Source organism: Musa acuminata, chromosome BXJ3-11 (assembly GCF_036884655.1).
Source record: "Musa acuminata AAA Group cultivar baxijiao chromosome BXJ3-11, Cavendish_Baxijiao_AAA, whole genome shotgun sequence".
NCBI lineage: Eukaryota > Viridiplantae > Streptophyta > Magnoliopsida > Zingiberales > Musaceae > Musa > Musa acuminata.
In genome coordinates, this window is record NC_088359.1 from 12006347 (window position 1) to 12023152 (window position 16806).

The window sequence follows — 16806 nt, forward strand, 5'->3', positions numbered from 1 at the left end:
GAAATTATCCTCTTTTGACATGGATATGTTAGTCACTTGCTGAGCTTTATATGCTCACCCCGTTGTTGTATAAATTTTTCAGGATAGCTTGTCGCTTACTTAAATGTTAAGATTGGGCTGAGGCAGTGGAAAGCTAAAAGATTTTGGGCAGATCTTTATTAGTAAATATGTTTTTGTTGTATAAGCACACACTGCATCTAATGAAATGTTGACGATGAATCTAAACTTGTGGATTTTGTATAAGTTTAAAGGATCTCTCATGTTTAGAATTCTGGAATGTTAAGTTTAATTCGTGTAATGATATGAACTTATGGTAAACGTTGGTTTTGTGACTGCGTAGACTTCCCCACTTGTGAATTTATGTTGTGGTTATTATTTTGATAATGAGTTCAGATTTTATGAATTATCGAGCGATGTATTGTATGTTTATAAACTGCACAGGGTTTATGAATTTGAGGATTATAGAGGTGAAATTTTGACTTGAATGTTTTCTTAGTGACCTCAAATGTTAGTTTGGATCCTGGATTGATTTGTGTTGAAAAACTTTAAATATCATGGATATTTTGAGGGGCGTGACATTAGTGCTTCCTCCAATTTTTTTATAATCTTACTAGTCTCTGAATCTTCCTGTCATTCCATCTTAATATCCTTAAGAAAGTCACTGGTCGGAAGTGAAACGGCCGAAACTTCAACTTGCTCGGGTAGCTGCGAAAGCGCATCTGTAATAACATTCTCTTTCCCCTTTTTGTAAGTTATTTCATAATCAAATCCAAGAAGTTTTATTACCCTTTTTTGCTGCTCAGGGGATGATATTTTTCGCCCCAAAAAGTACTTGAGGCTTTTATGGTCAGTTTTAATTTAAAATCGTCGGCCAATCAAGTAGGGTCTCTACCTCATTGATGCGCGCACAATGGCGAGCATCTCCTTATCATATGTTGACTTATTTTGATGGAAGGGAGATAATGCCTTGCTAGTGTATGTGAGTGGTCGACCATCTTGCATGAGAATGGCTCCAATTCCGACTCCAGATGCGTCGGCCTCAATAATGAAGGGTCGGTTGAAATCTGGTAGTGTTAGCACCGGCGTCGTCGTCATGGCTGCCTTAAGTTTGTCGAAGGCAGCGGAGGCTTTGTCCGACCATTGGAAGACATCTTTTTTCAGTAAGGAAGTAAGTGGTGCACTGATCTCTCCATAATTTTTCATGAACTTGCAGTAGTAGCTTGTTAAACCCAGAAAGCCATGTAGCAATTTTATGTTCCTCGGGGTCAGCCAGTTTTGCATTGCTCCAATTTTGAAGGGGTCTACTGCCACACCTTCCTCTGATATGATATGCCCAAGATATTCCACCTTCTTTTGAAGAAAGCAAAAATTCATAGTGGTTGTTGTGTGTTCAAAAGGTGGTTTTCGGTATGTCTTCTTCGCATACTCGTATTTGATGATACCCGGATCGAAGGTCCAGCTTTGTGAAGATTTGTGCTCCCTTAGCAACTCATCTACTACTGGAATAGGGTATTTATCCTTGATGGTTATGCCATTGAGAGCTCGGTAATCAACACATAATCGTCATATTCCATCCTTCTTTCGTATGAGGAGCACCGATGAAGAGTAGGGGCTGTAACATGGCCGAATAACTCCTGTTTTGAGCATCTCTTTTACAATCCTTTCTATTTCATCCTTCTGGAAATGTGGATACTGATATGGCTGAGCATTTGCTGGAGATTTTCCTGGAAGAATCGTTATACAATGATCATGCCGACGGGTAAGAGGTAGGTTGCGCGATTCGTCAAATATATCTGAAAATTCAGCAAGCAAAGGAAGTAGATTTGGATCTTCAAATTTTGTTGGCTCTCCCTTAGTTTACTGCTCAAGTTGTACCAAAAAACTGTTGCATGCTTTATGCAAAACCTTCTCCATTTGTTGTGTGCAAATCGTCGTTACGTCGCCCTCACGTTTCCTATGCAGTATCATCTGTTTCTCTTTACTGTAAAATTTTATAATTAGTTGCATAAAATTCCAAGAAATATCACCTAATGTCATCAACCATTTAATTCTGAGTATGACCTCATGATCATCAAGAGGGAGGAGGAAGAAATATGCAATTATCTTTTGGTCCTGCAGCAACAGTTTCACCTGCGGGCACCTATGATCACACTTCAAAATCTGTCCGTTGGCGACCTTAACGACAAACCTGCTGCAATTCTCAATAGGTAAGTTCATATGGACAGCAACCTTACTGTTTAGGAAGTTATTAGTGCTGCCCGAGTCGATGAGAACAGTGATCGGTTGTTGTTTGAGAAGGCCTCCAACTTTCATCGTTTGCGGGTTTTAGTAGCCAGCTAGTGTATATACCGTAACTTCGGTCGGTTGTGGCTCTTCTTCTGCATCTTCTTCTTCATTTTCAAGGCTCTCTTTTGGATGTTCAATGACTTCTTCTTCTATCGGTTCAATCATAAGAAGTCCCCCTTTACTACAGCGATGCTCACGGCTCCACGGCTCGTCACAATGCCAAAATAATCCCTTCGCATATCGCTCTCGAAGCTCTTCTCTTGTTAACATCTTTGGTGTAGGGACTTGGTCGATAGTAGGGGGGGCTAAGGGCTTCAATATTACTGGTTGAGGAGCGACCCTAGTCCTCCGAGCTTCATAGTTCAATTGCTCCTCTTGATGTCGTGCGAAAGAGATTGCTGCCATAAGCGTATACGGTTGTCGCGCTTTAACTCCTCTTCGGATCTCCAGCTTCAAGCCCTCAATGAAGGTCCTCAATAGCTGTTTTTGAGACCAATCATGAGTTTGATTAGATAACCTTTCAAACCTGGTTTGGTACTCTTGAATGGTAGAGGTTTGTCGGATCTTTGCTAGTTGTCCGTCAATATTCTCGTAATCGGTTGGTCTGAAGCGGATCAGCAGTCCTTCTTTGAATTGTCGCCATGAAAGGACTCCATAAGTATGTTCAAACTAGTCAAACCACTGTATAGCATCCCCTTCAAGATGTATAGTTGTAATTTTCACGATAGATGCATCCGCGGTTTTATGGTATCGAAAATATCGCTCCGCGTGCGAGATCCAACCAATTGGGTCTCCTTCTTCCCATCTAAGGAAGTCCACTCTCATGCATGGATAGTTAGGGTTGGTCATAGAGCTTCCCCTCTCTTGGAAATCATATCTTCGGGCTTGGTGTGATTGGGCAAAGCTCTCTCCTTGATGTGATTTCTTCGGGCTTAGTGGTCGGCCCAATCTGAGTTCGGTAAAGAGCATCTGAATCTTATCCTCCATTCACACCTCGAAGGCTTCAAATTTAGCATTGATTACCTCCTCAGATGCCATAGTATATGCCGCCAAATCTGTGATGTTAAGATCTCTCTTTTGTTGTCGGGTTAAAGGCATGTATTGGTTGAGAGAGGTGATGGTTGAAAGGGTTGGTGGATTGGTGGATATAGGCTACGGTTTAGGATTGTTTTGTGGCTATTTTGGGTGCAGTTTGAGGGTGTGATTTGGTGGAGTTTTAGGGCTGTGGATGAATGTTTTGGATCTGTGGTAGATGGTAGTAAAGGTTTGATAGAAATCAGTGGAAGTTACAGCAAGTATGTGCTGTCTTGTAAGAGTAGAATTGTCGTCGAAGAAACCGTTCAGTGGAAGTTGCAGCAAGTATGTGCTGTCTTGTAAGAGTAGAATTGTCATCGAAGAAACAACGGTTTCTCGACGTAATTTCCACCAAAAACTTGAGAGAATTGAGGAGGGAATTGATAGCAAAATCACAGTTTATATGACAGCAAGGATATCTAATTTAATCAAGAAAATTTCGACAGTATAACAGCAAGGAAATTGGTGCAAGTTGCGATTGCAGAATTCTCGTCGAAAAATTTCAGCGGGTTACGACGAAAATTTGCAGCAACATAAAATCGTTTTTAGAGATGAATTTCTTAATATATCAATCTTAGATGGAAGCTAAGATGATCTATGAAGTGTATAAGAAATTTCATTCAAAAAAGATTACAAATAGATGGGTTAAGGCAACAATATGCGGCTGAAATTTTTTGCAACACAGATTTTTAGGTATACCAAATTGGACGTAAAAGATCAGTGGTTTATATTGAGAATTTTTTGATGAAACCAAAGGGAAATCCACTGTTAGGAAGTGTCAAAGCTATCATAAAAATTTCGTAGAGATTTGAATAGAAACAACGTAGTATCAAGATCAAAAAGCAATGCTATGCGACGAAAATTTTACAGTGCAGATTTTCAAGTATAGCTGATTAGATATAAAATTTCAATCGTTTATATTGAGAATTTTTTGGTAAAACCAATGGAAAATCTGCTGTTAGGAAGTGTCAAAGATGTCATAAAAATTTTATAGAGATTTGGATAGAAAAAATACAGTAGCAAGATCAAACAGACGGTGCTATACGGTTGGAATTCTGCAATATATCTTTCGTCGTAGAGATGAAAACTTTATGACGAAAAGTTTATGCAGAAATATAGGAATAGTTTTTTTGGGATTTTCAAATAAGGATAACTAAATTGCAACAGCGGTAAGGTAGAAAACCAGAACCTGTTGCAATTCACGGGGAGATCAAAGGATGATCCGTGGTGGTGGAGATGACGATAGAATTTGATGACGATCTTTTAAGCAATTGTGGGAATTGCTTTGGATGGTTGTGGAGGGTTGATAGATGGCTGTGGAAGGGCAACGAGACGCCAAGAACGCTACTCTGATACCAGGTGTTAGAACCCTTGCAGATTCTAAACTTGGGGTTGATCTCTTTAGGGGATCGACCTCCTTGGAACTCTATAGGGGTTCCTCCCTCCAAGTTGCTGCTCAAAGGCTGCAGAAAAGATTCATCTATTGCTTATGAAAAGAGGTGGAACACATGACTATTTATAGGACTTATAAACCCTAACTCCTAATAGGACTCTTACTTAAGACTCCTACTTCTAACCAACTTCTAATAGGACTCATACTCAAGACTCCTACTTATAACCAACTCCTAATATGACTCCTACTCAAGACTCTTATTTCTTTACAACTCCTTATTCTTCTCTAAGAAATAACCTCCTAACCCTAGCCGGCCACTTCACCTCTTTAATAGGGGCCGGCTTAGATAAGTTTTACATGAATGTCCCTCTCAATTAGGACTCTCCTAGCTAGAGTCCTAACAGTTTCTTCGTAGTCGATACCTTCTTCTTGGTTGAAACCTTTGGCCACTAATCTAGCCTTGTTTCTAACCACGATACAATTTTCGTCTTGCTTGTTTCTAAAGACCCATTTAGTACCAATGACTAAATGGTCACTAGGTCTAGGAACAAGCTTCCATACCTTATTCCTCTCAAATTGATTTAATTCCTCTTGCATTGCAATAACCCAAAAATCATCTTTTAAAGCCTCATCAATGCATTTAGGTTCGATTTGAGAAAAGAATGCGATGTTAGCACAAAAATTCTTGAAAGAGGAATGAGTTTGAACCCCTTTTGAAGTTTCTCCTATAATTAGCTCCTTTGGATGAGCATCTATATATTTTCAAAGTTTCTCCTATAATTAGCTCCTTTGGATGAGCATCTATATATTTTCATTCCTTGGGTAAGGAAATTTCGGAAAAAGGTACATCCAAGTTGCTATTTTGAGAAGGGAGTTCATTTAAGTTCAAATTATCAAAACCAAGATCATCATTAAAATCATTTTTCTTTAAATCAGAAATTTCATTAAAAACTAAATGAATAGATTCTTATATTACTAAGGTTCTTTTGTTAAAAACCCGAAGAAAGATGTCTTCATCGGATTTAGCATCAAATTTTCCTAAGGCATCCCTTTCATTCAAAATAAAACATTTACAATCGAAAATTTTAAAATAAAAAATATTTAATTTTTTGTTATTCCATAATTCATAAGGAGTTTTTGATAGGGATGATCTTATTAGAACCCTATTCATGATGTAGCAAACCGTATTTACGGCTTCGGCCCAAAAATACTTGGGTAGACTATATTCATTTAACATCGTATCTACACTTCTCAATTACTACGACCAAAACAAGTTTAGCAGTTGCAAGAACATAACGACAATCGTGATCTATTTTCACAACAACTAATCCCAATAATACACTACTCAATGAACAAAACTTAACAGATCAGATTTCCCTGAAACTACGCTTTTATCTTTCCAACTCCCAAAGCCTGCCTTAGAACATAAGACAACAACAATCAACTAAGGTCACCAAAGACAAGAATTATAATATAAAATTGAGTTCAAATTATATGCAGCAAAAACCACTAAGCGGCCTCTGCGTGTCAACATCTGGTTAGCAATAATAAATCAACTGTTCCCAAGTGGCCCACCTACCCTCATCGGTTCTCCTTTTCATAACCAAGGCAGTGCTGATGCTCGACAAAATGGAGCGGATTCTGATGAATGTAAAGACCCAAGCTTCGAGAATGACCACTTATAGAAAGTAGGGCACCCCTGTCCTTGGCCCACGCATTTGATTGTTCTCCTCGGTTTCAGTAAAGAACTTCACCTCTCTCTCCTGTCATGGTTGTTGAGGAGAAAGTCAATGCAATTATAGTAGTAGCAACTTCAAGAGCTGCGAATAGTAACAGGGAAGATAACTTTCTTGAAAAATAGATATAGTTCCACGTTAAGAAACTTCTTTAAATAGATGGGTTTGTACACCAATGTTGCTCTTTGGATACTAGAAACAGATTATTCATAACCATTAATCAATTGCACATGACAATTGCAAGAGGCTATCAGAGAAAGGCAGTCACAAGAGCAAGCCAAATAGCACAGTGTCATACCATATTTTCGTTGAAGCTCAGGATAGAAGCGACATTTCCACACCGGTAACAATAATTAGGCGCAGACCAAACCTGGAGAAACAAAAGAAAATGCAAAGTTAGTCTGATAATTAGAATTCAGGAAGCATGGCATCTAGCAGTATCACAACTTTGAAAAATTAATGGCATTTAATATTATAAATGTGCTTTATATTACGAACTCACAGTTACAAGGCCCTTGTCTTGAAACATATACTTTAGGCCTTCCTGAACCAACTGATGTGCCCGGCAAATAAGATCAAGATTGTTTATGCGATTGAACTACAAGATGGACATGAAAAAAATGCTTGGTGAAGGATAAGCAATTTAAGTTAAAACCACAAAAGGTAACTCAAAAAGATCCGTCTCATACTTCAGCTGTCACCCTTGATCCGAAAAGCCAACCTGCACCACGAGGACTGACAGCCCATGTTTCAATCTCTTCAGGATCACTCCACATAAGATCACAAAAAGGGCCTTCATGCGGGATTTCAGAGTTACGGTCGATGACCCGTATCTGTTCATCACAAAATAAGGCAGAAATCAAGGAGCGATAAATTAATTTTAAGGCAGAAAGAACACAATACACATCTAGCAGGGAACAAGTAAAATAGAACAAGGATGCACATCAATGTGGCTACAAAATTAATTTTACACTTGTTTGCAAGCATGTCAGTTATAAATTTGATGAATTGCCTACTCATGTCTGCTCAGAATAAACATAAATGTTTAAAAGTTAAATTACCAAATCACTCCTTATAAAGTGCATATTAGTGATCATAAGCACAGTTACACTAATTCCGGCAAACTACTTAACCAGTTTATGTACACAACCCTGCCAGTAATCACTTTTAGATCTGCAAGGAAACATATGTCTTAGATTCATGGATGTGCACTTTATGCATGCACAAGATACCCCAACTCATCTTATCTAAAATAGCCATCCACTGCTGTTAGTCCAGCCAAGAGCATATAACTACCCTACCAAAGTAGCTTTTGAAAACCTGAAATTAGCTTGCTGAGACTCCATGTACCTCTTCCACATCATTTTCCGCCAAAAAAAAAGTAAAATCAATCTTTTTCTTATCATACCCGTTTAGTTTCCGTTACATATATGCACACATAAAATGAAGTAACTCAATCATAAATGTATTCTACAGATGAATGAGCATATTTAGGCAAGGTCCTATACTTGGATAGCTACTCATCATGTCTATGCCAAACCATCAGAAAATGCAGTAATCATCAATTCTTATACTAGGCTGTCTGAATAAAAGACATTCACATTTTTTGCATCTTCAATTCTTACAGCAAATATTCTTACATTACTTTCTCTAAATTAAAGAAAATAATTATTTATTACTTCATGTCATTGTCATATATTTGCATGAATGAGTCTAAAGTTATTTCACGAATCTTTATTTCATAAAATATGCACCCTGACCTATCTTTTTCTTATTCCTAGTATTTTCTCAATCACATAAAATATTGGAACTCTTTAGTATGTACAAGATGAAAACAATAAAATTCAAGCCAAAAAGGTCCAGATGAAGTTGAAACCGAAACAGAAACATCAAAGCATGCTTTTTAATTTCCAACTGCTCCAAAACAAATGTTCAGCTACAACCAGTTCTAAACAAGAAAGAACACATTACATGAAATACTAAAGAAACGAACAGGTGCCAACACGAAGGGTTCTAGTCATGGAGAAGTAAAAGCTGAAATTTATAATATGGAAAAAGGCAACAATCAGTGAGAAGACTAAGAATTTCCAAAGAACTTGCAAGAAGTGCAAGGATATTTGTTCAGAGAAACCAATATAAGCACAGCTCCATACAATTTCAAACACAGAAAATGGCGACTTATAACTTCATACCAAATATTTGCCCCATTACTGACAGTTGGGATCCTGTACATTTAACCTCAGGTCATTTGACACAGTCTGCAACACCACTTGGGGCATTTTTCATCACGGATAATCATGCAATTCGATGAAAATTGGGCTGCATATTGTGTATTCAAATGTGACCTAGGTGAACACAATACTGGCTGATCTATGATTACTGTGGTTGCAAGTTCAACATCCACATACCTGCTGAGGGTCATTTATTCTAGAACCATGAGTAAGTGTTTCATTGCTTTGACTTCAGCCCTAAAATTATCATTGGTCTAATTCCAAATGTTCCAATAGCCCTAATTTTTCATCATAACCCTATTGCTTTCGTGTCCTTTGTCATTATAGATACACAAAGCGGTAAAACATGGATAAAGTTTCAAGTATTCAATGCTTATTTATAATGAATAAATGGCACACCTGATCAATTGTTCGTACATCCGGTGAAAGACCACCATGAACACAAAGAACCTGCAGTTATCAAGCAGCATACTATCAAGAAAAGGAGACAAAAAAAAAAAGAACAAAGGAAACATGCATATATGCATTTGTACCGAGATAAATTAACTTACAGTTCCATCTATAATTGCCGAGAGGGTAAGGTAGTCGAAAACATCAGTGCAGTAACGCCATGCATTGGCATTCCCATACTTCCTCTGGCACTCATCATAAAAGCCATAGACCTAAGGTAACCAAACATTTCTCATCAGCATATATAAATATAACAAGATTATACATACATTTCTGCATATTTGTATGCAAATTAGTCATCATGATCCTCAGGGAGTTGAAAAGAATTAAATGATACATACAGTACGAATAAGAAGCTAATATTATGACCAAGTTTAACAACGAAGAGACTAAGAAATGATTAAATGACACAAAGATCTGCACCATATGCAATTATGGCACAAACAAGGCATTATATACTGCTCTCCAAGTTCTGGTTTCACTTATTGAGCTCAGTAGTGTCTTATCACATGGCACAAATACATCATCTCATATTTTTAACCCCAACTTTCAATGGCCAGATAGAGGGTTAAATAAGCAAAGAAATCAAACGCCAACATAACACTTCTGCTTCCAAGAATGACAAGCACAATAGCCTCAATTTCCGGGTTTAAGACCTCAAACATAGTCCACAAATTTGTTCAAGTTCTCAACAAAATCCAATCACTGTAATCTTGGGAGGTGGACATAACATTCTGTCCAATTGGAACAAAAAATCATACACATTGTGATCAAACAGTAATACCAAGAAACAGAAAACCATTAAATGACAAATGTGATTCTATTATGTGTATGCCAAAATGTGTTTCTAGTACAAACTTAACCAGCATCATTATACAAGACATCTGTATATGGCTAGGAGACCTTAGTTCAACCCACATTTAGCTTGTCCATGAGTTCAAGTATACTCACCTGGAGCATTAAGTACACGGTGAACAAGGTGCAATGAAATTCTATCTTTAGAAAATAAAGTCATAGGGAAACATAACGCAACATATTTTTGATGGAAAGGTTGACTTCATAAATTATAATTGTCCTTTTCATTTCAGAAGTGTAGCAGGCACACATGTTCTCTATTTTCTTGGATACCATTAAGTGGCTTCCATAAATAAAAGCATAACTCACTTGAATTAGAAAATACTTTTTGACATGGTTTGTCATGTCGACCTATACCGAGCGATACGAGTGGTATGTATTGGCCCGACAAGGACTCGCATGTGGACCACCATGTATCGGGCGGTCCATAACAAGGGACCCTGTATCGCTTGAGACGATGTATGTACTGGTCGAAATAGTCGAAATCCGATCATTACCGACCTGTAGTGATCGGTAACAATCGGATTTCGACCGATACTGATCAATGGTTGGGATTTGTTGAATTTAAACGATCCATTTGATTGTTTGAACCAAATCTAAAAACCCTTTCTACCCCCTCATTCTCTCCCCTTTCACTCTCTCTAACTCATCTACACTCAATCACTTTCTCACTCACATATTTGTCTCATTCTCTCATTTGCAGTCTCTTGAACTCCACAAAGTTGTGATTTGTGAATTAGATCAGGCTTGGGAGGCTAATTAGGGATGATTAACACCTAAGTTAGAGGAAAAACTCTCTAATAAAAAGTATGTATTTTTTTCACGAATTTTGATGCTTTATGAAATGATTAAGCCTATTCTATGTTCTCAATATCTATTATGTCGTTTGGGGTCTTTATGATGGTAGAATAGTATTAATTAGCAAGTAATTAAGGCCTTTAATGTTACGATTAGTGTGATTGACGCTGATTTTTTTTTAAATTAGACACTTAATGGGTCAAATCTTTGTATTTCATGCATATTAAGGTGATTTATATGTTTGTGATGGTATAATAGGTTTAATTAGGCTCTCATTAAGTTTTTTAATACTATGATTCATGGTTTTAATGATGATTTAATCAAAATTTGATCCATATTGGGTCAGTTCAATGTCTTTAATACCTATTAGAGTATTTAACATGTTTATAGTGGAGAAAGATGACTAATTAGGGATTAATTAACTATGTTAATGATGTAATTAATATATTTTTCAACATATCTAATCAAAATTTGATCCATATTATGTCAATTAAATGTCTTTACTGCTTGTTAGAGTAGTATGTAAATGGCGAGATTAGTGTATTTAATAATGAGTTCATCATAATTTGATCTATATTAGATCAAATTTACATATTTAATGCCTCTTAGGGTGTTTGACATATTTATAGTGGTAAAATAAGACTAATTAGGGTTTACTTAAATTTTTTTAATGGTGTAATTAGTGTATTTAATGATAAATATATTGTTATTTGATCCCTTATTGGGTCAATTTTATGTATTTAATAATTATTAGAGTGTTTGACATGTTTATTGTGGTAAAAGAGAGCTAATTATAGAGCAGTTTGTGTTTTTAATATTGTGATTAGTGTATTTAATTATGAATTCATCATAATCTGACCTATATTAAGTCAATTATATATATTTAATGTTGAATAGAAATGATACTACTGAAGTGATTTAGTAGAAGATACAAGTGGAAGACCCAAATAAACAGTGAAGGTACCATGCATGGAGTGTCATTTCACATACCAGACCCGTATTGGTCCCTAGCTAAACTGTGTATTTAATTATAAATCCATCGTAATCTAACCTATATTAAGTCAATTATATATATTTAACAGCATGCTAGAAATGCTACTGATGAAGTGATTTAGTAGAAGATACAAGTAGAAGACCCAAATAAATAGAGAAGGTACCATGCAAGGATTGTCGTTTCACATACCAGACCCATATCGGTCCCTAGCCAGACCACTACATACCAACCACTACCAATGTAGTGTACCAACACCTGGCATGCTAAAATGGTGTTTCGAAGACTAAGAAAAAAGAGGAGGAATGCGCAATGGAGGAAGAGGAGGCTGAGGAGGAAGCAGAAGGAAAATGGAGGAATGGAAAGTAAAAAGGCGAAGCGATGGAGGAAGGAGGAAGAGGAAGGAGAGGACACAGTGGAGGAAGAGGAGGAAGGAGAAAGAGGGAGGAGGAGAGGAGGAAGGTATCTGCGCACGAGCAATGGGCACCAATGGCAATGGCTGATTGCACAAGAAGCAAGAAGGGCTCTAGGCAAAGAGGGGTCACAAACGAGAACCCTAATGTCTATTTTTATTTTTTTAATTGTTCGAATAGGCCCAAAACGAGGACGATCCACATACTGGTTCAAGGTGGAACCAATATGTACTACCCGTTTCGTACTAGTCCAGGCAAAACATCAATAAATGGTACTATGACTCATAACAACAAACAAATGAACAAAAACATGCAAAAAATTATATATCAATTTTGCATAATTTAGCTTTGATAATATACTCAACATTAGATTGAACATGGTGAACTCATAAAAGCTTAATAGTCATCAGTTCACACAAAACATATCACAAAATTGAAATAAATAACTATCAGCATACCTGAGTTAACTGCCTGCTCTCATGATTTCCACGCAAAAGTGTGATGTTTGCAGGGTATCTAAATTCAGAAACAGATCAATAAATCATATCGACACCACTAATTTAAGGAAATTTCTAAAAGAAATTAATGGTGGGAAAAACAATGAAAAACCAAGAATTAATATCCACTGAAAAGCTCATCAAGTAAATATGATAATGGAAGGCATTGCAACCAAAACATATGACACTAATCCATGAAGAAAGCAAGTCAACTATGATGCATAAAGAAAATGTCCGTGCTAAATGTTTTCAAGATCTTACAATTTAATATATTGCTCCAAAAAGCATCCTGATCCCACATGGAATTGTTTGAGTAAAACATATAAGTATATCACCAATTAATTATAATACCGCACTTTGGATGAAAACATCCGACAACGTTATTTATCTTCATATTCATCCATTTAACTATATGGTTTGGTCATAATTTTGGCATTATTTAAAATAAGATACTTTTCAGATATGCTCCTATATGTTGAAAAAGATGTTATCCGATTTCATGAGTAAAGACAAAAAGATGTTACAAATAGTTTTGAGGCTGAAGAAAATTCAAAAGTACATCAACAAAAAAGGTTAAGCAGTCTATGACACAATGGAGTGAGCGCGTAAAAGGTTTAGCTACATCAAGAAATGTCTGTTTCAGATTTAGGCTTGCTAGATAGGACACCTTCTCTTTCACCATTTACACACAATTCAACTAACTCAAATTTCAATTTATTTTCTTTCTATTATTTTAAACTTTAAACGGCATGAGTAATAAAAAAATAATAGCATCACTCATAGTTGAATCCATGAGCAATTAAAACCTAGGACCCAGTATGATTTGCAACACTGAAGACGGCCCATATGGCAGGTCTGACGCTCACGGTTACTTTGGATTATCCAAAGTGAACTCCACCGTACAAGGCTTGAGGTTGAGAACATGTTTATATGAGAAGCACTAAACTCAACACATAAGGCATCAATTCGAATATGTTACCATACAGTACAAGGTTTCTTGGCAGCCCTTACATTGCATCTAAATGTATGGCTGAACAATTGTCAGCATGCATATGTATGTTTATTAATGAATAGGTACCTGGCTTTTAGAAGCAGAAGGATAGTGAAAACTTCCAAACTATTATAGCCACGATCAACAAAATCACCCTGCCAACAGTGTAAGCAGAATTTGCAACATGACATCAGAATATGCAATTATAACAAGAACACATTTTGCTTAAAAGAACATGAGAAATTCACCATAAAGATGTAATTCGTCTCAGGAACATGACCTCCAGTCTGGAAGAGTTTCATTAAATCATGAAATTGACCATGGATGTCACCGCAGACAGTTACAGGGCTATTGACAGGCTGGACATTTGACTCCTCAATAAGAATCTCCTTCACCTGAAAGACTTCAAAGTATAAGACATAAACAAAATGCAACGGAATCATAATTTTGAAAACTAGAATGCCTGTCATAGAGTGCTAAAATAATGCATGATCTTAGTGGTGTCAAGTAAATTAAAGTTGATGACAAATTAGCAGAGTCTGTCACCTTTAGAATTAAAATAACTATGAAAAGAAGATGCTAATAATGAATTTGTCCCTCGTCTAGCAGGTCAGTAGTAAATGTAGAAGTAGTGCCTTCTGAACTCCGACATTAAGTAGTCTCTTTAAGATGCAGTTACCTCAGGCAAGGTTCCTAGCATATGTATACCTCTCAGACTCTTGCCATGGTATTTCAACTCATTAGAAAGCTCACATGCCCTACACAACTAACGGAATAGATCAACCAATCACACTAGTTAAAACTCAATATGAAATTACCAAATGGTAGAAGAAAAGATGAATTACATGAGATCAACTGTAGATCTCATTGGAAAGAAGTATTTCACAAGAGTTGGGGTTGCTTGAGCAAAGAGGGGTGCAAACTATTTACTTTAACTGACTATAGCATGCACCTTGTCTTTATCATTATCATGATTAAGGAAAATATGAAAAGAAAAGCTAGCACAACAATGCCTAACATGTCCCTAGCAGAAAATACTGACGGTCAGATACAAGTATGAAGTTGAACTTCTACTTAGCAACTTTCTTAAGGTATAAAACACTAAATGCAAGACCACAAAGAAGAAAGATATGGAGAGAAACTTTTCTGCAGAATATCATCGCCTAATAGTGGATTGAAAATTTGTCAAAAAAAATTAATAGAAGGAACTCCAACTTTAAGGAAACTTCCCATGAAGGTAACTTTATCCAAATGAGATAATTGAAGAACTAGGGGAAAAAGGTGTAGAAAACCTTCATTGCAACTTTTTTGTTTTTATTAGGATGGGTTGGTGGTGCTGGTGGTTGTTGGGAGCATAAACAACCACGAAACCATTTACGACAAAACTTAAGGTTATACTTCTTGCATATGGAAGAATGCAGTAAAGAATATTAGCCTTTTCCCTCACCATAGATCACAAAAATAGCCCTTGAATGTTGCACACTAAAGTGATGCCTTGAAACTAACTTCTCACTTAGGTACTTTGGCAGATGTTTAAATGCCACAGAACTTTTGCATTTATCAGTTCAAACCAAGATCTTACAACAAATCGCACGTACTGAAACTAGCACCACAATGCCCATCTTCGTTAACTTTTTTCCACTAATTGAAGTTTCAATACTAACAATGTGGAATTAACAGAACACATTAAATCAATCATAAAAGTATCTTCATTCTTCACACAACCCAAGCATAATGTTACCACAATTCAAATGCATATCTGCCGTTTGAGAAAAGAAATTCATTAGTCAACCAGTATAGATGCATTTTCTATCACCAAAATCAGACATACATCGTCTGCTATTGCAAAAAGAAACATGGAACACAAACTACAATTTTTCTTAGAAGCTTCTACTAGCAATAAATAAACAAAGTTTATGGCTTGATCAAGCACCAAAAATTAGACCCTGCAAACTAAATGATGAGAATAGAAAATGTGCCAAGTCATTCTTGCCACCAATCTCATACCTAAGTTAACAATAATTTATTCATTTCAGAAGTACCATAACATAAACTAATCAAGCACCATCTAGCTAATTCAAAAAATAATTAGCAACAACTAAACATAGCATCTAGAGGATACTAGTATCTCAAAAAAAGCTAATAGGTTTTCTTTGTAACACGTTTTTATTAGTTTTCCAACTTGCGATCTAGCGCTTTGAACCTTGAAGCTATACATGAAACAAATTACTTGCAAATCTCTTGCAAGCGGAGTTAGTCCATTCTGAATCATGAACAGAAATCAAACCATCATAAAGAAAAGAGTACAACCATCGTAATGCACAAGTCTTTGTTGTCCCAAATCTTGGTTTCGAGAAGCAAATGGGCAAAGAAACAATCCGGGGCCAAACCAAGAAAGAACGCACAAGAATGATGATATCCTAATTCGGGATAAACCCAAACCCTAATACTCACGACGAGCAAGAAGACGCCGCCCAGGAAAATTTTGAACGAGATGGCGAGAGGAAAGGGGACTAAAGAGAGGGAGCGACGCTTACGTATTCGCAGAGCAGCTGGAGCTCATCCTCTTGCAAGTGCTGCCCTTCCTTCACCTTGGAGATCCACAGATCCAAATCCATCGCCATGAAAGGAGAACGACGAGTTCTTCGAACAATACCGCTCCCGCTCTTTGATTCGACTCGATTGGAGAGGGGAAGGGAGGAAGAGGGGGGGAGAGCGAGGGATGGGAACGGCAACAGCTCCGTGGGGTGCGAAGTCCTCCGCCGCGTGGTTCGTTCCCTTCGCCGTTCTTGATGCTACAAAACCGATATTTATAACACGATACAGTAAATAACGGTACGCTTTAATGTAACGGGAACGCATTACCTGTATCTCATAAAGCCGGTCAAAGGCAGTATCAGTTTCAGTCTGCAAATGCAACGAACGTGGTAGGAAAAGCTCCGAGCCTGATGTTACAAACGCATTTATAACACGATACATTAAATCGTTATGACGATAGGCTCGAATGTAACGGGAAAGCACTACCTGAAGCATATAACGCTGGTAATACACGCAACTATTACACTCTGCATGCGAAAGGCAGTATCAGTTT

At 37.0% G+C, this 16806-nt stretch overlaps 1 protein-coding gene across 1 annotated transcript; it reads right to left on the reverse strand.

The window, feature by feature from the left end:
* Positions 1 to 6046: 6046 nt before the first annotated feature.
* Positions 6047 to 16504, reverse strand: LOC135652599 (phytochrome-associated serine/threonine-protein phosphatase). The gene is made up of 10 exons (XM_065173646.1): positions 16253 to 16504; positions 13964 to 14110; positions 13803 to 13870; positions 12686 to 12743; positions 9272 to 9382; positions 9120 to 9170; positions 7179 to 7322; positions 6992 to 7087; positions 6788 to 6859; positions 6047 to 6516 (listed from the first exon to the last, which is right to left on the reverse strand). Exons 1-10 carry the CDS (start codon positions 16337 to 16339, stop codon positions 6433 to 6435), a joined length of 918 nt encoding a protein of 305 aa, XP_065029718.1. The 5' UTR covers positions 16340 to 16504; the 3' UTR covers positions 6047 to 6432.
* Positions 16505 to 16806: the final 302 nt, after the last annotated feature.